This window comes from Benincasa hispida, chromosome 9 (genome assembly GCF_027475165.1).
Source record: "Benincasa hispida cultivar pf3 chromosome 9, pf3_genome.v1.1, whole genome shotgun sequence".
Classification (NCBI taxonomy): Eukaryota; Viridiplantae; Streptophyta; class Magnoliopsida; order Cucurbitales; family Cucurbitaceae; genus Benincasa; species Benincasa hispida.
In genome coordinates this window covers 93976573-93995972 of record NC_143486.1, presented here as the reverse complement: position 1 = coordinate 93995972, position 19400 = coordinate 93976573, and the positions used below count along the sequence as shown (strand labels likewise).

Below are 19400 nucleotides of genomic sequence, written 5' to 3'. Positions count from 1 at the left end.
GATATCCAAATGGTTTATATTTTTGTGGACTTTATGAAAATTCAAATATGAAAATAGAGATCAGATGATTTTAGTCTAGAATTTGGTCATTTATTATTTATTTATCCTTTTAATTTTGAACTAAGTAGTGAGCTTTTTAAATAGGTTGCCTAGTTTTATATTGGAAAAGATTTAGATGAGTTGCTTGTCTTTTTTCTTTTAAAAAAATACGCATAAAAATAGATACGTCAAATCACGTGTCAAATACGCATCTGAAAAGTATCTGAAAATATCAATATCTGATACGTGTCTATACAAATTCTTTACCTCACATGAAGTATTTGTGTTTCATAGCCTAAAACATTGAAGCAGTGTTAAAAGGTCCCACTTTCCATTCCAGGTTAACATCAAATCATTTCAAGCACCCTTTTTTCTTCTTATCAATATTCTCCTAAATAATGTAGCTTTTCACACGTCTATGAAAAATCACGCTGATAGTATAACTTTTAAGAGCAAGAAGTATTTTTTAAACAAAAGACAACATTCAAGGGTTATCTTCTTTTTTTTTCTTTTTTTTTTTTTAACAAAATCTAGATTTTAGCCTAAATTGAACTCATGAAGATTTGAATCTTCATAACCATAATTATAATGTAAATTTATACCCTTTAAAAATATCAGCTATTTTTGGGGAAGGAAAAAAGAACACTTTGGGTAGGAAAATAGAATACTGCCTTAAAAACATCCATCTTTTAACTTTAACTCATGAAGATTAAATCTCCTTACTTCAAAAATGTTATATTTTTTGGGAAGGGATGGGAAAAAAAATGGGTAATATGATTTAGCCACATAGCACATAGAGAGGGCATTTAGAAAGAGATTCATCTTAAAAGAAGTTAGAGTACTTATAGAACAGTAAGAACTTGACAAATATAGTACCTAACTGGTCAAAAAGAAGAGGTTTTAGTGGGCAATCTTAAGAGTACCAAAACCACAAGTCTCATGAATGATTTTAAGCACCAGTTTCTTCTCTCCCAACTTCCTTGCCTCTTCATTTCTTATTATCCAGGGGTGGGGGCGGCAGCAGGGACATCGACACAGTATGGCAAGTGCCACAGTACACTTTCCAGCCGCTTTCAATAACGAAGTATAACTCGAAGAAAAAAAGAGGCAATGTACCTTAAGAAAGAATGTCGCGAAGAATGCTGTTTCAGAACTAGCTTAGGATGCCCAAGATGCTCTTTTGACTTGAAAAGATGGACGTTGTCAAAAGAACCAAAACCGTCGCCGTCGGTTTCTCTGAAACAATTTTCAACAAGTTAAATGAAATATCCTAGAGTTGCTGTGAGGAGATATATCTGTGATTTTATAGTACGTGTGTGCACAGTGCAAAATAGAGAGCAACAACAGCTCCATACAGTTGGAAGTACAGAATGGTGTAATTGCAAACCAACTCAAATTAAAGCAATTCATTACCATATTTGAGACATTGTCCGGGATTTGATTCCAGGAACTATGAGTTCTTAAAGGCACTAAATTTTTATTAACATGGAAGGGACAAGGTGAGGGAGATTCAAGAGCTCCCCTACACCTCCTTCACACACGCTAAGCCGATTCCTCCTTCACTCTCTTTATCTAATACACTTTTAACAATGGGAGGTCCAGATGGAAGCAACCAAAATGAAATAGCCCACTAATTACTAAAAGTTCATTTTAACATTAGCATTACAGGGCAGACAATTCTGAACAAAGGAACCATAAGAAAGAAACCATAAGGCCTTGTTTGGAACCAATTGGTTTTTGGTTTTTGAAAATTACGCTTGTATTCTTACTTCTTCTTTACCAAGGTTTTTATCATTTCTAACTAAACATTTGAATTCGTAGTCAAATTTCAAAGACAGAAATTTCTTTAGGCCCTGTTTGGTAACCATTTGATTTTTTATTTTTGTTTTTTAAAATTAAACCTATTCCATTCACATTTTTTTACAATGGTTTGCATCTTTCTTAAGTATACTAGTTGATTTTTTAACTAAATTCCAAAAACAAAAACAACTTTTTGAAGTTACTTTTTTTGTTCTCAAAATTTGGTTTGGTTTTTTAAATTATTGGTAAAAAGTAGACAACAAAGGAAGAATTTGGAGGTGGAAGTAGTGTCCATAGACTTAATTTTCAAAAACAAAAACAAAAAACCAAATGGTTACCAAACAGGGCCTTAGTTTTCAAAACTTGCCCTAGTTTTTTAACGCTCCTAAAAAATAGATAACAAAACAAAAAAATCGATAAATGGAAAATCTTAATTTTTCAAAAAAAAAACAAAAACTAAAAACTAAATAGTTATCATATGCGGACATAAACCGTTGGCTACAAAGTTGGAAGGTTCATGTAAGTAACAGGTGTTACTAAAGCTTAATAAAGAACAAGAGAAAAATAGCTCATCTCAGCAAAAGTAAATGCCTGTTTGAGATGACTCTCCGAGTGTTTATTCGGGACTGGCCCTAAGTCTATCGTTGTAGTTGGACCAATGACTGAAAAGTAACTGCCATGTTGAATGAAAAATGTGGTGGGAACTAATTAACATTGAAAGAATATACAAATGCTAATAATGGCAACTTATGTTATCCCATACTTCAAGTGAATAAAATATTTGAAGCACTAAAGGCAGCGGTAGAGGGACTTCGTCATTTGCTAATCCTATAAAATCAAAGCGGCAAAATGTAATGGTTGAAAAAGAAAGGGCAAAACCTTCTGATCCGGGTCCTGTGACTTCAACACGATTGGTGCGGTAAGGACATTGCTGTTGGCACTTGTAACGTAAGGCCGCAGCTTTTCCTCCAACAATTCGTTCAGCTGACAATAAATTTATAACAATAGTAGATCCAAGTTAGATACACGATTTAAAGCAAGAAGCACAGAAGGTCGTCAGTCTAATAATGCAAAGAAAGGGTAAAAATCAGGGACAAATAAGTTACGTTATCAAACATGTGCATACTTATTAGTCATCACTTACAAGGAAGTTTATCCATCATGCCTTTCTTTGGTTACTTCCCAAATATTCATATAGATATATAAATGAAGCAACATTACTTGATGATTAGGTCCAGAAGATGAGCCAACCCAAGAAATTGGTGCTTAGACTACCAGTTACTCATTCCATAAGGAAGACACAGAGGTTTAGAAGTCAATAACCTTTTCCTGCCGCCATTTCGTTTCCCACTGTGCATCCAAGATTTTATCAGCTATTTCTCTTTGGGCATTTAGAAGTACAGTCATTTCATAAAATTTTCCCGGGTCTTTAAGATCATCCTGACTCCAAGAAGATGAATTCAGTGGAAGGTCCAACTCCTGACAATAAACCAGAGTCAGCATAATAGCAAAAGCCATAGCCAATAGAGAGGCATCTCCTTATCCTCAAAATTTATGATGCCTAGGTAGGCTGTGTTCTATCATTAAAATGCATTACTTATTCATCCAAACAATTACATGGCAATGACTATACACATAAAACAAAAATGGTGTGATATGCAAATGCCGACAGAGTGAGAGAGAGTATATAGATCACTCGTCAAGTATCTTGAACAGAGTACACGGATCACTTGTCAACTAGTGCAAGGAATTATGACTACAAGATGGAAAATATAATAAAATGGGTTTTTTTCTAATTTTGATAAAAGCAACAACTTTCACTTAGAAAAAAAAAAATAAAAGAAGCATATAAAAAACCAAACCCACAAAAGGAAGTCTCATTAAAGGAAATGGCTCCAGTTATACAAAATAGAGCTTAAAGAGTACTTACAAAATATCTTTGAAATTGACGCCTAAAAGGAAACGTGAAAATCTTACAAGAGACCAAACCTCACTAGGATCCTCTCATACCCATTTCACTCACCCCAAAGATTCCACAAAAAAGAACAAACCCCAGCAAACCATAAGAATCGGCCCTTCTCACAAAAAAGGCAAATGGAGGAACTCCCCCAGCAAATCACTAGTCTATACAATTACAATCATTTGGAGGCTGAAGCAAAGCTAGTAAATCACATTACAAACTGTTTGAAAAAGACCGTTTGACAAAGAAATAATTATGCACATCAAGAAGAGAAACAACAGAACTTTTAACATCGATTCAACGATCTTAAAGTGGAGGGAGTTCAGACGTACACCCCAATTTTGTGGCCGTGGTGGAGGATCAAGCTTCATCACTTCTGCCTCAAGTGTTTTCTTGGCCTTGTAGTAAGGAATGTTCTTCACGACCACAGGATCATCCCTGGCTCGAACAGGGTCTATGGAAATCAATGCCTATGAATTGCAGATATCGACAAATAAATTATTATTATTATTATTATTATTATTTTAATAAGAACAATAAATTAAATATGAACCATCTTTCCGTCGAGGCAAAGTACAATAGAAACATATACGGTGGGAAAACCAGGAGACAATATTTGTTTTTGTCAGCCGAGTTACGTGCACTCAACTAACTCTATGGATCCCTGTTTACCCTACAATGTGTAATAATAATGAAGACGAAAAGTAAGTAACATAGGTGAGTCCCTTTTGCCAAGGAATAGAAGATTTAAGATTATTTTGGCAAAAATATTTCTGCTCAAGATTTTACTTAAAACAACATATAGTACAATAATGCAACTGCAGAAGTACCCAAAAATATGACGGATGTTATAATCACCATTGATTTGAGTCAGCTAAAATCAATACTTCTTAATGGTATGTTCTACTATCTCATCTATTTGTTGACTTTTCAGAACAAGATATTCGTTTGAATTGGGAAGCTTTAATTTTTGCTTCATAATTTTGTTTTATCTTTTTTCTGTAAGGCGTTTGTATCTTTTGAGCATTAAAGACTCTTTCTATTTCTTCGATAAAAAGGTAAAAAGCTTTGTTTCTGATTAAAGATATAATAATAAAAATCTGATGCTCATAAGACAGGATAATAAAGGTCAAAGTGAGTTACAGCCAATCCCCTGAAATTTAGAAGCAAAGATATGTGATCCAACTTCCATGCATATAATTGATTGAAGACGTGCTAAAAGTAAAATTTTTCTTACATCCTGTAAGTACTCCCATCCAGGCTTCCTCTTAGCAACAACATCTCTGAGTTGATCATATCGCATGGATTCCTAAATGCAAACCACAAACATTAACAACTATCCAAGTGATATTAGCAATTTTAAAATATGGCATCAAATTGAAAAGGTCAACCTTAAATAAAATGTGTTCAACAAAAAAATGATAATAACAGTAAAAATAAATAAATAACGATCCAACATGAAAAGGTTGCATATAAGGAACTGAAGTATAAATCTTTTACAACGTCAGAAAATGTATAATTGACTTTCCAAGTTAACCTTGCATGGGTTTCAAAAAATTCCGATTGTGAATGTGAGTTAAAGGTTGACCAAAAACTACATCAAGTTAACAACAATTCTCAGAGGATAAAATATCAAATTTATTTTTTCTTCAGAACTGATATGATCTTGCTCAAGAGGGAAGGAGAAGCTGTCTGTTTTCTCTTAAACTATAACAAGGTAACAGAACTGAGCCCATATGACTCGTAAGAATTTAATAAAAGTAGGTATCATCAAACCCATATAATCAAATCAAATAAAACGCTTTGCTAAGAGAAATAGAGAGAGACATAAACACCTCATAGAAGTAAAACACTGAAAATTAAATAGTTGTAGGAAGATTCCTTCGAGCATTTCTAATAATTAATAATGTGAAAATGCTTATGTTACTAACTACGTAACGTCAACAGGCACAGGCTAATTATTCAAAGTAATTGACAGAACAGAAAGCACGTGAGGAAAGTGGTTCGAACCTTGTACTGCCACCAAATCTTTTGCTTGACATCATCATCAAAGTTGAATCCACCAACAATTTGAGGGAAAGTAATTAACCAAAATGTAGCAATGCTGGGGTCCTTCATACTCTGAACTAAATGCTGAGATACCAAAGGCACAATCAAAACATAAAATATGTCGAAGATTCACACATCTAAATCTTCTTTATATGACGAAGATATTTACACAAATTGTTCTGAACAAGAGGTTTTTTTTCCTTTTTTGGTAAAAAAACTGAACTTTCATTGAAGAAATAAAGAATACAAGGGCGAACAAAAAACGAGCCTCCAAAAAACAAGAGTCAAACACTAACCACAGAAGAAACTCCAATCCAAAGGAACAATGAACAAGAAGAATTGGATTTCATATGAATCGAAGCACCAGCAGTTCAGGAAAAGTTCATTGTTACAGTCCTTTTGTTTTTTATCAAAAAAATAAGAGTAATAATAATAGATCACATGTGATGGAATTTTTGCGCTTGAGAATGACAACTAAGCTATTAACATCCAATGTCATTAAACACTTCCCAAGCGTGCTCTGAAAAGTTTATGAATTGACATTTTTTTTTTTTTTGCCTCTGTGGTGATTGCCAAGGTAAGATTGGTGTTAGAATATTGATATAACTATTGAATTTTTCATAAACCATCAACTTAAGTTTTTGGGTTGATCGATGATTTAATGTGGTAACAGAGTAGGAGAGTTTGAGCTTAATTCCCTGTAAAATCATTTCTTCCCCTATTAATATCAAAATTCACTTGTTGGCCCTTTTAACAAATTTTCAAGCCACAAATGAGAAGGAATGTTTAGAGTGTCTTGAATTTGTCATAGCCCATTAGCTTAAGCTTTTGGGTTGATTGATGATTTAACAGTTGGTTATGATTTACTTACTGAGACTCCGAACTCACAAATAAACTAAAGTTAAGATTATGAATTTCGTGCTAGTTTAGCAATTACTCCAATTGAAAGTAAATGTTCTCGTGTAAATTATCTTACACCTATGAGCCTAGATGTGGGTTCTCTCGTTTTCATTGAATATACAAGAGCGTAAAAACAAACCTCAACAAAAAGAGTCCAATCTTACCTAGTACCTACAGAAATTGATTCCAGTCCCAAAAAAACAAATCAAGCTCATAATTACAAAATGGCCTAGTGACTAACACCAACAAGGAGACATTAAACCTACCCACCTCCTAAACATCTTCACCAAGTCTCTCGATCTCTCTAAAATTCAAAGCCAAATACCCCACAAAACTGCACCTCCTCCAACATTGATCTACCATCTCTATTCCAAGCTCTACAAATACCAAATGAATTCATCCAGCGGTTCCAAAGATATTCAGCAAACTAGCAATCCCGCAACAACCTGTTCTACCCTCCTTTTCTTATATCCGGTTGACATACATCCAAACTGACCAATCCAAATATATTTGTGGGCAGTTCAAATGTTCACCTATACACAAAATTGAGGCAAGTAGTTCTTCGCCTATAAATGGCATGTGGTTGAATTGCTCTCTGCTTATACAAAGTTTGGGTGAGAACTTGTGCTCTCTTTATACTTACAGCATGATATTTGTATGTTATAGTATGTGTAGCTTAATGTAATTTGCATTCTGAATCCATTATGGCATGAGTTAGTGATTCAATTATCCAAATGTGGTGTGCTCATGAAAATCTAGTAGTTTAACGTTAAAAATAACAGGCTCTCTAGTTAGTAACTACTCTGGCATAGAAACCATAACCATAGAGGGGTGAAGAAGGGCATAATAACCTCATATGGATATTCCATCTTTCTCAGAACATTATAAGCTTTCCAAGGTGGTTCCATGATCTGCATAAAAAGGAAGAACAGAATAAGGGCCCCATTCCTATTTACAAAGACAAAAAGATAAACATATGCTTCTATAGCAGTTTTTAGCATTAAATATATTGAAAAGAAGAGAAGAAAAGAAACACAGATTTACGTGGAAACCCTAGATCAGGAGAAAAACCACGATAGGAGAATTTTTATTCTTTTAATTTTTCTGATACACAGGACAGGTATAAATAACCAAACTGAGAGAAACACTAGACAGTAGACACGGAGAAAAAGACTAAAACGCTCTTAGGGCTAAAACACCATTTCAACACTCCCCCTCAAGTTGTGGCATAAATATCAATGAGGCCCAACTTGCTAATACAAGTGTCAAACATCTGTCTAGGTAGACCCTTAGTCAGAACATCCGCAATCTGTTGGCTGGATGGAACATAGGGAACACAAATACTACAGTTGTCAAGTTTCTCTTTTATGAAATGTCGGTCAATCTCAACATGTTTGGTTCTGTCATGCTTAACAGGGTTATTGGCAATATTGATAGCAACCTTGTTGTCACAGTAGAGTCTCATCGAGTCATGACTCTCTTGATGAAGATCTACGAATACCTTCTTCAACCAAATTTCCTCACAGATATCCAAGCTCATAGCTCTGTATTCAGCTTTGGCACTACTTCTAGCCACGACACCCTGTTTCTTACTCCTCCATGTAACGAGGTTTCCCCATACTAAGGTACAATACCCCGAGGTTGACTTCCTGTCAGTAGCAGAACCGGCCCAGTCCGAGTCAGTGTATGCTTCTATGCATCTTCTATCATTTTTCCTGAACATCAAGCCCTTCCCAGGTGTTGACTTTAGATATCTCAGAATCCGGTTAACAGCTTCCATGTGTCTCTCATACAGGACTTGCATAAACTGGCTTACCAAACTCACAGCATATGAAATATCAGGTCTGGTGTGTGAGAGATATATCAGCTTCCCTACAAGACGTTGATATCTCTCCTTGTTCACTGGTACGTTGTCTACTGAGTTTACCAGATTATTGTTGACCTCAACTGGAGTATCTGCAGGTTTACATCCAGTCATCCCAGTCTCTTGTAGAAGGTCTAACGTATATTTTCTCTAAGACACTGAGATCCCTTCCTTTGACCTTGCTACCTCCATGCCTAGGAAGTACCTCAAGGAACCAAGATCTTTAATTTCAAACTCCTCTGCCATTTTCTGTTTCAGCTTGTCAATTTCTACAGAATCATTCCCTGACAGAATAATATCGTCAACGTATACGATTAACACTGCTACTTTTCCTAATGCTGACTTCTTAGTGAACAGGGTGTGATTGGAGTGACCTTGAATGCACCCCTGGGTTTTAACAAAGGTAGTAAACCGATCGAACCAGGCTCTAGGGGACTGTTTCAGACCATACAAAGACTTCTTTAGCTTGCACACCTGACTCCCAAACTGTGCTTCAAACCCTGAAGGAGGGGTCATATAAACCTCTTCTTCCAACTCACCATTTAGAAACGCATTCTTTACATCCAACTGATATAGAGGCTAGTCTAGGTTCACAGCAACAGAGAGAAGAACCCGAATAGTGTTGAGTTTTTCCACTGGCGAGAAAGTTTCTGAGTAGTCCACCCCATATGTTTGAGTGAACCCTTTCGCGACTAATCTGGCCTTATATCTGTCAAGAGTCCCATCGGATTTGTACTTGACTGTGAACACCCATTTGCACCCGATGGTTTTGTGACCTCTAGGAAGAACAACTAGGTCCCATGTTTTGTTGGTCTTAAGTGCCCGCATTTCTTCCATGACTGCAGCTCGCCATTTAGAAATTTCCAGAGCCTTGTACACATTTTCCGGGATAATCACAGTGTCCAGGCTAGTGGTGAAAGCCTTGAATCTTGTTGACAAGCTACTGTAAAATAAGAAGCTTTTCATAGAATACTTGGTGCAGGACCTTGTTCCCTTTCGCAGGGCAATTGGTAAGTCTAGGGTGGCATCAATTTCACTGGTCTTGTTACCTTTTTCCTCTGTATTCATCTGCTGTACATTTTCAGTCTCCTGAACATCATGAGGAAATTCATTGCTCTCATCCTCCCTAATTTTGTCGAGAGTCGCTGCATTGCCAGTGTTCACTGCACTACTTTCAACAGAGTTATTATTATCAAGAATATGGTTACCTTGAGTTGTCTCTGGTTCTGACTCTTGAACACTTTCTGGTGGAGCAGCAAGGGAAACTATTTCCTTTCGTAGATTCTTCCGATAGTAGGTTATTCAAGGAACTTGTTTTGTAGGAAGGATAGAATTGTCCGGAATGGGAGGGCCAGGATTAGTGTCAGGAATTGGTTCAAGAAACAAGTCTACAGGAATGGAATAAGTGGATGACGTGTTAGTCTCTTCACTTGAAGTCTCCCCCTGAAGAGGACTAACAGGAAAAAAAAGGTTTATCTTCTTGAAAGGTAGCATCCATGGTGATAAAGTACTTTCGAGAAGATGGCTAATAACATTTATAGCCCCGTTGATGGAGCAGATACCCAACAAAGACACATTTTTTAGCCCTAGGAGCGAATTTACTGTGGGAACCATGATTATGAACAAACACCGTACACCCAAACACATGAAGAGGAACATTTGGGAAAAGCCGGGTAGAAGAGAAGGATTCTTTGAAATGGGCTAAGGGATTCTGGAACTTGAGAACACAGGAAGGCATTCGATTAATGAGATGGGCTGCAGTGAGTACAGCATCATCCCATAGGTACGAGGGTATGGATGCAGGAATCATGAGAGCCCGAGCAACCTCAATAAGGTGACGGTTTTTCTATTCGGCCACCCCATTTTGTTGTGGGGTATAGGCACAGGAGTTCTGGTGGATGATACCTTTAGAATTTAAAAACTCACGGAGGGACTGATTAACGAACTCACGGCCATTGTCACTCCGAAGGATAGCAATTTTGGTATTGAACTGGGTTTCGACCGTGGTGTAGAATTGTTGAAAGACTGTAGTCACTTCAGACTTATCCGTAAGAAGGAACACCCATGTAAGACGAGTATGATCATCTATGAAGGTGACAAACCACCGTTTACCCGACACGGTTGTGATATTTGATGGGCCCCACACATCATTATGTATCAGGTGGAAAGGTTGGGACGGTTTATAAGGCTGGGAAGTAAAAGACACCCGAGGTTGTTTTGCACGAATACATACATCACAAGATAAAGATGAAATATAATGGGGAAATAAATACTTCATATAATGAAAACTCGGATGTCCAAGACGAAAATGCCATAACAGGAAATCAGTTTCAGAAATAGTAAGGGAAGAGAGTAAACAAGTGCTAGATAAACTCCTAGATAAAACATCCTCCGAGAGGAAGTAGAGCCCCTTACTGTGCCGGGCAGTGCCAATCGTCTTCCCCGAGCTCAGGTCCTGAAACAAAACATTATCCCGTGAGAAAACGACATTACAATTCAGATCTCTGGTTATTTTATTGACAGATAGCAGATTATAAGATATCTTCGGCACATGCAGGACATTCTGTAAAATCAACCCTCGAATAGGAGATAAGTGACCTTTCCCAGCAACGGAAGCAAAGGATCCATCTACAATTCGTATTCTTTCGTTTCCCGCACTTGGATAATACGAGAGGAATTGATCAGATGATCCAGTTAGGTGGTCCGTTGCTCCTGAGTCAAGGATCCACGATTCATCCCCTTCGACCAAGAAGCTAAAGGACTGAGAAGTACCTGGTTGCGCGACATTGTTGGTTCCAACCATGCTTGACTCTACCTGGTTGGTGGCTAATGATGTACCATCCCCTGTTTCACTGACAAGGGCCCGACCGATTTTTTATTTATCATTCGTAGATCGTCGCTTGCCATTCGGTGGGCGACCGTGTAACTTCCAGCATTGATCTTTGGTGTGCCACGGTTTCTTACAGTGCTCACAGATTGGTGGGGATTTTCCATTCTGTTTGTCGCTCTCTGGTCCCGAAGACTTGGCTCCAAACGCAGCAGAATCTAAGTGGTTGTTGCTAGTGTCATTCATAGCTCTAGTTCTGTCCTCTTCTAACCTGACCTCTGAGCATACTTCCATTAGAGACGGTATTGGTCTCTGTCCCAAAATCCGACTTCGGACACCATCAAATTTAGGGTTTAAGCCAGCTAGAAAATCATACACCCGGTCCGCCTCCTCAATCTTTGAGTACTGAACTCCATCAACAAGACAATTCCACACGACTTCGTGGCACAAGTCCATTTCTTGCCATAACAGGGACAATCTATTGAAATAAGACGTTACGTCAAGAGTCCCTTGTTTGCACTCATGAATATGTTTCCTCAAGGTATAAAGACGTGAGGCATTTTGCCTCTATGAATAGAGCTTCTGGACAGCTTCCCAAATATCCCGAGCGGAGGCTGAGTACAGAAGTGGCTTTCCGATCTGGGGTTCCATGCTGTTTATCAGAATTGAGCGAAGGAGAGAGTCCTCTCCTTTCCATATACGTTCCTGGGGATCACCGGGGTTTGGTTTTGGTATTTCTCCAGTTAGATACCCAAACTTGTGACATCCCTCAAGGACCATTCTTACCGATTGAGACCAAGAAAAGTAATTCTCACCAATAGACATTCCTGCAGAGTTTCCCACATAATATTTGCAACAGGTAAATTAGAGTAAGCATTTACCGGTGTTTCTGAGCATAAAGAGAAGTTTGAATGTGGATAAAAACCAGTTGTAGGATTTGTCGTGGATCTAAGGGCCGATATTTGCTGCTGTAAGTTGGCCAACTGCTGTTCAAAACCAATGGTTCCACTAGAATTTGCCATAGGTTGGTTTTGCCCATAAATTCCTGGAAAGATAGCTTCATTTTGGCTTGAGGACGAACCAAAAGAAGGGCTAGGAACTGATTGACCATACTGGTTCGGCTAGACCCGATTCGGTTGAATCGGGTTTGGTTGAACCGGTTGGTTCGGCTGAACCGGCTGGACCGGCTGAGCAACTTGGGTCATCCACGGGCGACCTGGAACATACGCTAGAGCCGGTAGCTGACCTGAAAACGAGGACTGGAGATTGGTTGTAGACCGCCAATCACGGGCGGTGGTGTCGGCCTGAGCAAAAAATCCCGAGGATGATGGTTTCCCGTGCATCGGGGGGTTCTAAGGTAGAATCTGGTGGAAGTCGGTAGGACCGTGCGTCGATCGTTGGTGTCGGACTCCAGATGGGTCGATCGGATCTGAGGCAAAAAATCCAGATGGGTCGATTGGTCTGGCGGGATTCGTGTAATCGGCTGGTCCGTGCATCGTGGAGGAGCTCGGATCTGTGTGCCGATCGAGTCTGAGAGCTCCAGTGGTCGGGTCTGCAACGGTAGTCCACTGGTTACAGATTTGAGGATCGGGTTGGGTCTGGCTAGTGGTTGGATCAGACATGGATTTGTGGAGTTGAGGCATAGCAGCGTGAAAATAATGCTCAATGGCTTCTCTTATGGCTGCAGCAACTTCAGCGTTCATGGATCCCTTCGTTCCAGTGGAGGTTTCTGTTGGAGTCTCTGGTTTGTTCTCATCAATGACGGCCAGGACTTTGTCGCCATGCTCTAATACCATATTGAAAAGAAGAAAAGAAAAGAAACACAGATTTACGTGGAAACCCTAGATCAGGGAGAAAAACCACGATAAGAGAATTTTTATTCTTTTAATTTTTCTGATACACAGTACTCAACACAAGACAGGTATAAATAACCAAACAGAGAGAAACCCTAGACAGTAGACACTGAGAAAAAGACTAAAACGCCCTTAGGGCTAAAACACCATTTCAACAAAATAACAACCATACTTGGGCTGACTAATTTGTATTTTACTCTATAGGTTGCACACCTGTGTCCTTGAGTTCTAAGCTTTTAGTATTAAATAAGAAACTGGAGGTTTGAGGTGACTATTTTCTCTAAGCCTCCAAAACAATATATATATACACACACACACACAGAGTTTCGGTTTCACTAATTTTCATTAGTAAAAAAAAAATAAAAACAAACAAACAAATAGTGTTTTTTTTTTTTCTTTAATAGCTTTTGAATCTAAAAGTCATGTGCCCTAAAGAACTAGCAAAAGATAGATTAGCTCAAAAAATAGAATGTTTTCAATGCAATCCTACGTTCATCAAACAGGCCCTCCGATGTCCTGTCAGCTCTGGCTACAGGGGAAGAAAGGCAGTCCACAAGCTAAAGTTTCAAAAATTCATGCAGCCATATTAAGACATCCAAAGTAGTTGATGTTTCAGTATTATAAAGTAAGATGCACTTCAATGGATTAAAATTTTCATGAAACTTACATCGTCTGCTGAGATTCTCACTTGCAATTTATTCTTGCATTCAGGGCAGCTCATCACTCCCTGCAATATACACACAGAATGAATTATTGTTGGAAAGAGTTTGCAAGTTTAAGTTCAACGGTCACTTCCTTTTCTTTAAATAAGAATAATTATTATTATTATTATAATAAATGAGGTATTGTGTGTGCTAGTTACCAATAGGTTGTGATATAGTTGAGCACTCATTCCCTTAGTTACATTGCAATTAGTTATTTGAATAACTACACGCATATAAAGCAGAAAAGGCATGCATATTATAGTCATCTGCAAGCAGCAAGATTCTGAAAGATGCTAATTAGGTTATAGGATTACGACTGGTTCTTTTATTTTATATACTATTTTGAATGTCTTAGCGTGTAGTGCTTGGAATATGGAGATATTATCCGCACTGTTCCATCACATGTTGGGCAATCTTTGGATGGCAGTGGTGTGTGAAGATCCAAAGTGGAAGGAAGGTGAATCAACTCAGCCCGATTCTCTGCAATGGCATCTGCAATACTTTCTGGTGTTGCCTTCTCTCCACTGCAGGAAGATTCAAGTTATGAATTTGAGGTTAAGATTCTAGTTATGAATTTCAGGTACATGAGTTGTCAACGATTCCTTTCGTGAAAAATAATTTAAGTGGTTTCAATCGAGATCAAAGTGAATAGGAAGTGGGTTACCTTCTCAACACATAGTTCTTCACTTGGTAGTTCACCATCCCCGACCCTCTGCACTTGGTACACTGCATGGCTTGCCATCCATTGCAGGTTTGACAGTGCCTGCAAAAAGACCAAACTATCTAAGAATTATCAGATATGGAACAAAAAAGTACAAGTACAAAAACACAAAATGTAGAAATATGAACTCCAGTTGTACATCTAATTTGGAAACTAGGCATTATCTAATCAACCAGTTTGAAAAACGCTATGAACCAACAAAGCAAGCTTTCTAATTTTTTATTTTTATTTTTATTTTTTATTTTTATTTTTTTTATGAAAAGTTATCAGATGAAAGTACAAGAGGAGGCCCTATAAGGGACTGAACAAAAGCAGAGAACCGAAAAAACAAAATTATAAGATTTCAAGCTTTTATTAAATAGGAAATAGGGATAATTGCAAGGATTGAACAAAAAAAAAGAAAGAAAGAAAAAAAGGGATTTTGTGCACATCATATCATGTAGATACTTTACGGTTTACACTAAATAATCTATCCATTTTGTTTTGAAGTGAAACAAAACAGTTATGCTCAGTATTCACCATGAAAAGAGATTCAAGATGGTAACAGGAGGCACCTCTGACATATAACTTTCTTTCCTAGCTCTAGCGCAATATCATAAGTCCCAAACGTAGCAATGGCCTGCAATAACCAGAGTTAGAGACAACGGCATTAAAAAGATTGATAGTACCTCCAAATTTATAGACCTCATGCAATCTTACAGGGAACCAAACTTACAGCCCCCAAATGTATAGACCTCGTGCAAATTTACAAAAATTAAAAAAGAAAAAAGATTGACAGGAAAGAACAGCAGACCCTTCAACTAGATTAAAAAAGAAGTTTAACAAGACGACTGGGTCATTCACAGTTTATCTCAGGATCCACATGGCATAATGACAGTACAATGCAAACCCAGATGACCAATCTAACCAACAACGCAGTGCATCAAAGAAGTCAGTTATAAAATCATTTGAAAGGATACAACTAACTTACAGCATCTTGTTATAAGCCAAACCTCCCATCTCAGAATTCGCACTCTCGCAAACACATTAAAGTCTTGGAATTTCGTCTAGTTCTTAGCTAATTAGTGACACTGGAGAAAAACAAACTTTGAAATCAATAACTTACAAAGATTGAAGCATATGAGAGCTTGGAAATGAGCTCGGGAACGCCGAAACCACGAGGGGCTGAGCCAGCAATGTCGAAAGCAAGCGTGAAAGGGGATAAGACCACCTTAAATGGGAACTCGAGTATGTCAATCACTTGCTGCCCATATCGAGTTGTGAAAAGCTTGTACTGAATGTCAGCGAATTTCTTCAAATTCTTCACCAGACGGTCCGTTCCTCTAGACATGGAACCAGAGGGAGAGGATAGAGGTAGGATTAATCAAAATAATGCGACGAGATACGATGGGGTTATCCAAGAATTGGGTTTTATGAGATGGATTTCTCTCTCACCAAAAGGGCCCCTCACCACTCACCAAGATGTTCCCAAACTGAGAACCTAATTCATGTTATAAAAATGTGAACTTTTGTAATTCTTCTAAGGTTAGTCTTAGTTTATAAAGAATACACTTTTAATTTAACTTTGTCTTCTGTTTGACATTAATCTTATATTTTCAAAAGTTGTAATACTACTCATAAAATTTCATAAACATTTCAAAATTATCATTAGAGTATAAATCATTTACAATTTCGAATAAAAATTAAGATCAAACTGGTGTAGCAGACTAGCAATGACCTAAAACAAAAATTTGGACCATCACACCATTTTAGATTAGGGTGTGTTTGGTATGTGATAAAAGTAGAGAGTTGAATTGGTAATTATCATAGTTAAATTATCTGGGGAGTTAAATTGTCTGTGTTTGTTGTGCAAAGTTGAGTTGAGTTAGGGATCTATGCAGTTTTTTGTGAATGAGATTAGTTCTATTTTTTCTGTATGTTTTTTTATTTTATTCTTTTATTTTTTAGTTTTATGTTTTGTTATTGTTGATTAATTTTCAAATATACACGTATTTTCTCAAATTATTTATGACATAAACTCGACAATCTCAATTTTTTTCTCAATTTGTAGAACATAATAGATTGTTTTTCATATATTCTTTTCAAAAACGGTAATAATTTCAATTCTCTTCAATCGGTAAAACATACCAACAAAATATATTTCATATTGTTGCTCAATTAATTGGTATATATTGTACATTGTATGTATATATATTGAATCTTCAACAGTATCCATCTTTATAGGGAAATGAACGTATTATTAGATAAAAAAGGTCTTCTTAATAAAGTAGCATGGTAAAGTCAAGTAAATAGAAATACTAAAAAAACAATGAGGATCTCGCTCATGAGGATTTTCATGAGCGAGATCCTCCTCATGAGCGAGATCAAGCATTTCTTTCCTAGCGAAGCTCACCTTACCAGCGAGATTCAGCCCACATTTCTAGTGAGATTCCCTTCTAGAGCAAGATCCTCATCAAAATTAGTGAGATTTCTTTCTAGAGCGAGATCCTCATCACAAAATTAGCAAGATTTCACTTGTCGAGTGTTGAAGTTTCGACTTATGTATGTCGAAATTTTAACCTTCGACAACCCATTATACATATTGTTTCCAAGTTTTTATTTGTTTGTCTAGTTCTCAACGTTCGATTAATGTTCGACCTATGTATGTCGAACTTCAACCTTCGGCAACCCTAATATACATATTGTTTCCAAGTTTTTCTTTGTTTGTTGAGTTCTCAACGTTCGACCTCTACATTAATCAAATCTTCAACCCTCGACTTCTAGCCTCGATCTCCCAAAACAACAATATTTCTCTAATAAATTTTGAAAACAACCATATTAATATAAAATGTCCTAGTTTTGAGGGGATAAAAAAAAGGAGAGTTTTGAGTAGGTAAAAAATGTTTTAATAACCCATAGGTTTTCTTTATGAGCTTAACAAACATGGGTAATAAATATCCACCTAACTCAATAACTCATACTCACTTATCAAACACCTCTTACATTATTCGAAGTCTTGATTTCTATTTGAAATTCTAAAGAATTTCTATCTAAAGGATAATTGTGAAATGTTTACGAAAATTCAGGAGTATCGTTGCAATTTTTTTTTTAAAAAGAAAGTTGAATGATATTTTTTATATATATAATTTAGTATTTTCTAATGTATAGTCAAAGGTTTTTTTTATTAAGTCGAATCGATTTTGAACTACAGACTTGTTACAATGTATTAACTTTTATCCTAAATATTCACTTTCTTTATATTCCACTGCTTAGTAAGCAGTGGAATTTTAATATTTAATTTTAAAAAGTCTTGCAGTTTTGATTATCTGATTATTTTTTCAAAATTATCACATGAAACTAATGAATTATAAAATATATGTATGCAATATAATTAATAGGATTTCAAGGAGATTGGATTTTATTGCTAACTTTTGTTGAAATTTATAATTTTTGACAAAGTTATTTGAGGAATAAATTGTGCATTGATCAAACTTAATTTTGTGCAAAGATTGATTTTATTAGAACTTATGAGACTCTGGAGATTTTACATTGGTTGTGTTTTTTATTTTGACATTAGTAGGTCAATTAGTAGAAAATAGAAATGAAATAATGGACAAAGATTGCAACCTTTGCTTAAGTTTAGGGTTCAATTTAAATGAAATTATAAGTTAGTGATGAAAGTTGATACAATTTCATAAGTTAATGACTTAAAAAATGTATATTTTTTTCTCTCTATCCTTTAGTTCAACAATATTTGAATCTCTAAGTCTATGACATATGCCATGACTTGATGAATTATGTTTAGATATTTCATTCTTTTTAAGGATTAGAGAAATAAAAGATGCAAAAAAAACTCTAAAAATATAAGATCAAAATCAATACAAGAAAAATGGCAAAGAAAATGCCTCCTTGAGATGACAGATAGGATTAATACATTGTTGCTAGACACACTTCCTTTTTTATGGTCGATGATCGACTCACCATTTGTCATTAATTCTGTGACAGATTTACCATTTATCATCGGAGTACTCTCTCTTATTGGTCTTTAGTGATTCTATATTCATTGTCGACTCTCCTTCGATCATCAATCGTTGATCACCAAGTAACTCTTCATCAATGACATTCATGTTATCTATACTCAACTTCTACATCTGAATCAGTCGTCATATCTGCATCAACGACCGACTTCCTATTCATCAACTCATCTCTATCATCTCTTTCATACCAAATGGGACTACATACATTCTTATTTAATGAACTCAGTGATTGCACATCATTCATCTTTATGTTGTATTCATAAATAAAATCAAATCAAATACAAAGAAAAATATTGGTATATTCTACTGTAGTGAGATTGAGAATGACAACATTCTACCCGTACCATCCTGCACAAAATACAATTTTTCTTGATTATTAATCACAAAAGCATAAACATTCAACCTAACACTATACAAACACCCCATTACTAGCTCAAACTCATTAAAACTTTTTCCACTTATTCTATATATGACCTAAGGGGGAAAAAAACCATATGGGTTGTTTGGTTGGAGGGAAAAGAGGGTAGGAATGGGAATGAGCTTAAAGCCCATGTTTGGTTTGTGGGCTTTGTTTATTTATGTTGGAAAAGACATTTCCTAGGCATCTTTTAGTCAGATTACATACCCATTGGGAAGTGTGGGTTTTCACTTATTCTTCCACTTCCTA

At 36.5% G+C, this 19400-nt stretch overlaps 1 protein-coding gene across 2 annotated transcripts; it reads right to left on the bottom strand.

Moving 5' to 3' along the window:
* Positions 1–844: 844 nt before the first annotated feature.
* Positions 845–16250, bottom strand: EMB2737 (embryo defective 2737). 2 transcript variants are annotated; one of them, XM_039042586.2, is made up of 12 exons: positions 15823–16250; positions 15272–15336; positions 14661–14759; positions 14388–14520; positions 13960–14019; positions 7600–7659; positions 5810–5932; positions 5037–5108; positions 4132–4269; positions 3163–3318; positions 2719–2823; positions 845–1275 (listed from the first exon to the last, which is right to left on the bottom strand). In XM_039042586.2, the coding sequence occupies exons 1-12, from the start codon at positions 16045–16047 to the stop codon at positions 1243–1245; spliced, it is 1269 nt and encodes a 422-aa protein (XP_038898514.1). In that variant the 5' UTR covers positions 16048–16250; the 3' UTR covers positions 845–1242. The 2 variants fall into 2 exon arrangements, with proteins under 2 accessions (XP_038898514.1, XP_038898515.1); XM_039042587.2 differs by having other exon boundaries at positions 15237–15336; positions 15823–16162.
* Positions 16251–19400: the final 3150 nt, after the last annotated feature.

What these genes read in the sequence shown, in the direction of transcription:
- EMB2737 (XM_039042586.2), bottom strand. Translation starts at nt 16,047, where the DNA reads ATGTCTAGAGGAACGGACCGTCTGGTGAAGAATTTGAAGAAATTCGCT. An exon ending in TCTCATATGCTTCAATCTTT is followed by an intron (nt 15,337 to 15,822) that starts GTAAGTTATTGA and finishes TGGTTATTGCAG; the next exon opens with GCCATTGCTACGTTTGGGAC. An exon ending in GATGGGAGTACTTACAGGAT is followed by an intron (nt 4,270 to 5,036) that starts GTAAGAAAAATT and finishes TGCAATTCATAG; the next exon opens with GCATTGATTTCCATAGACCC.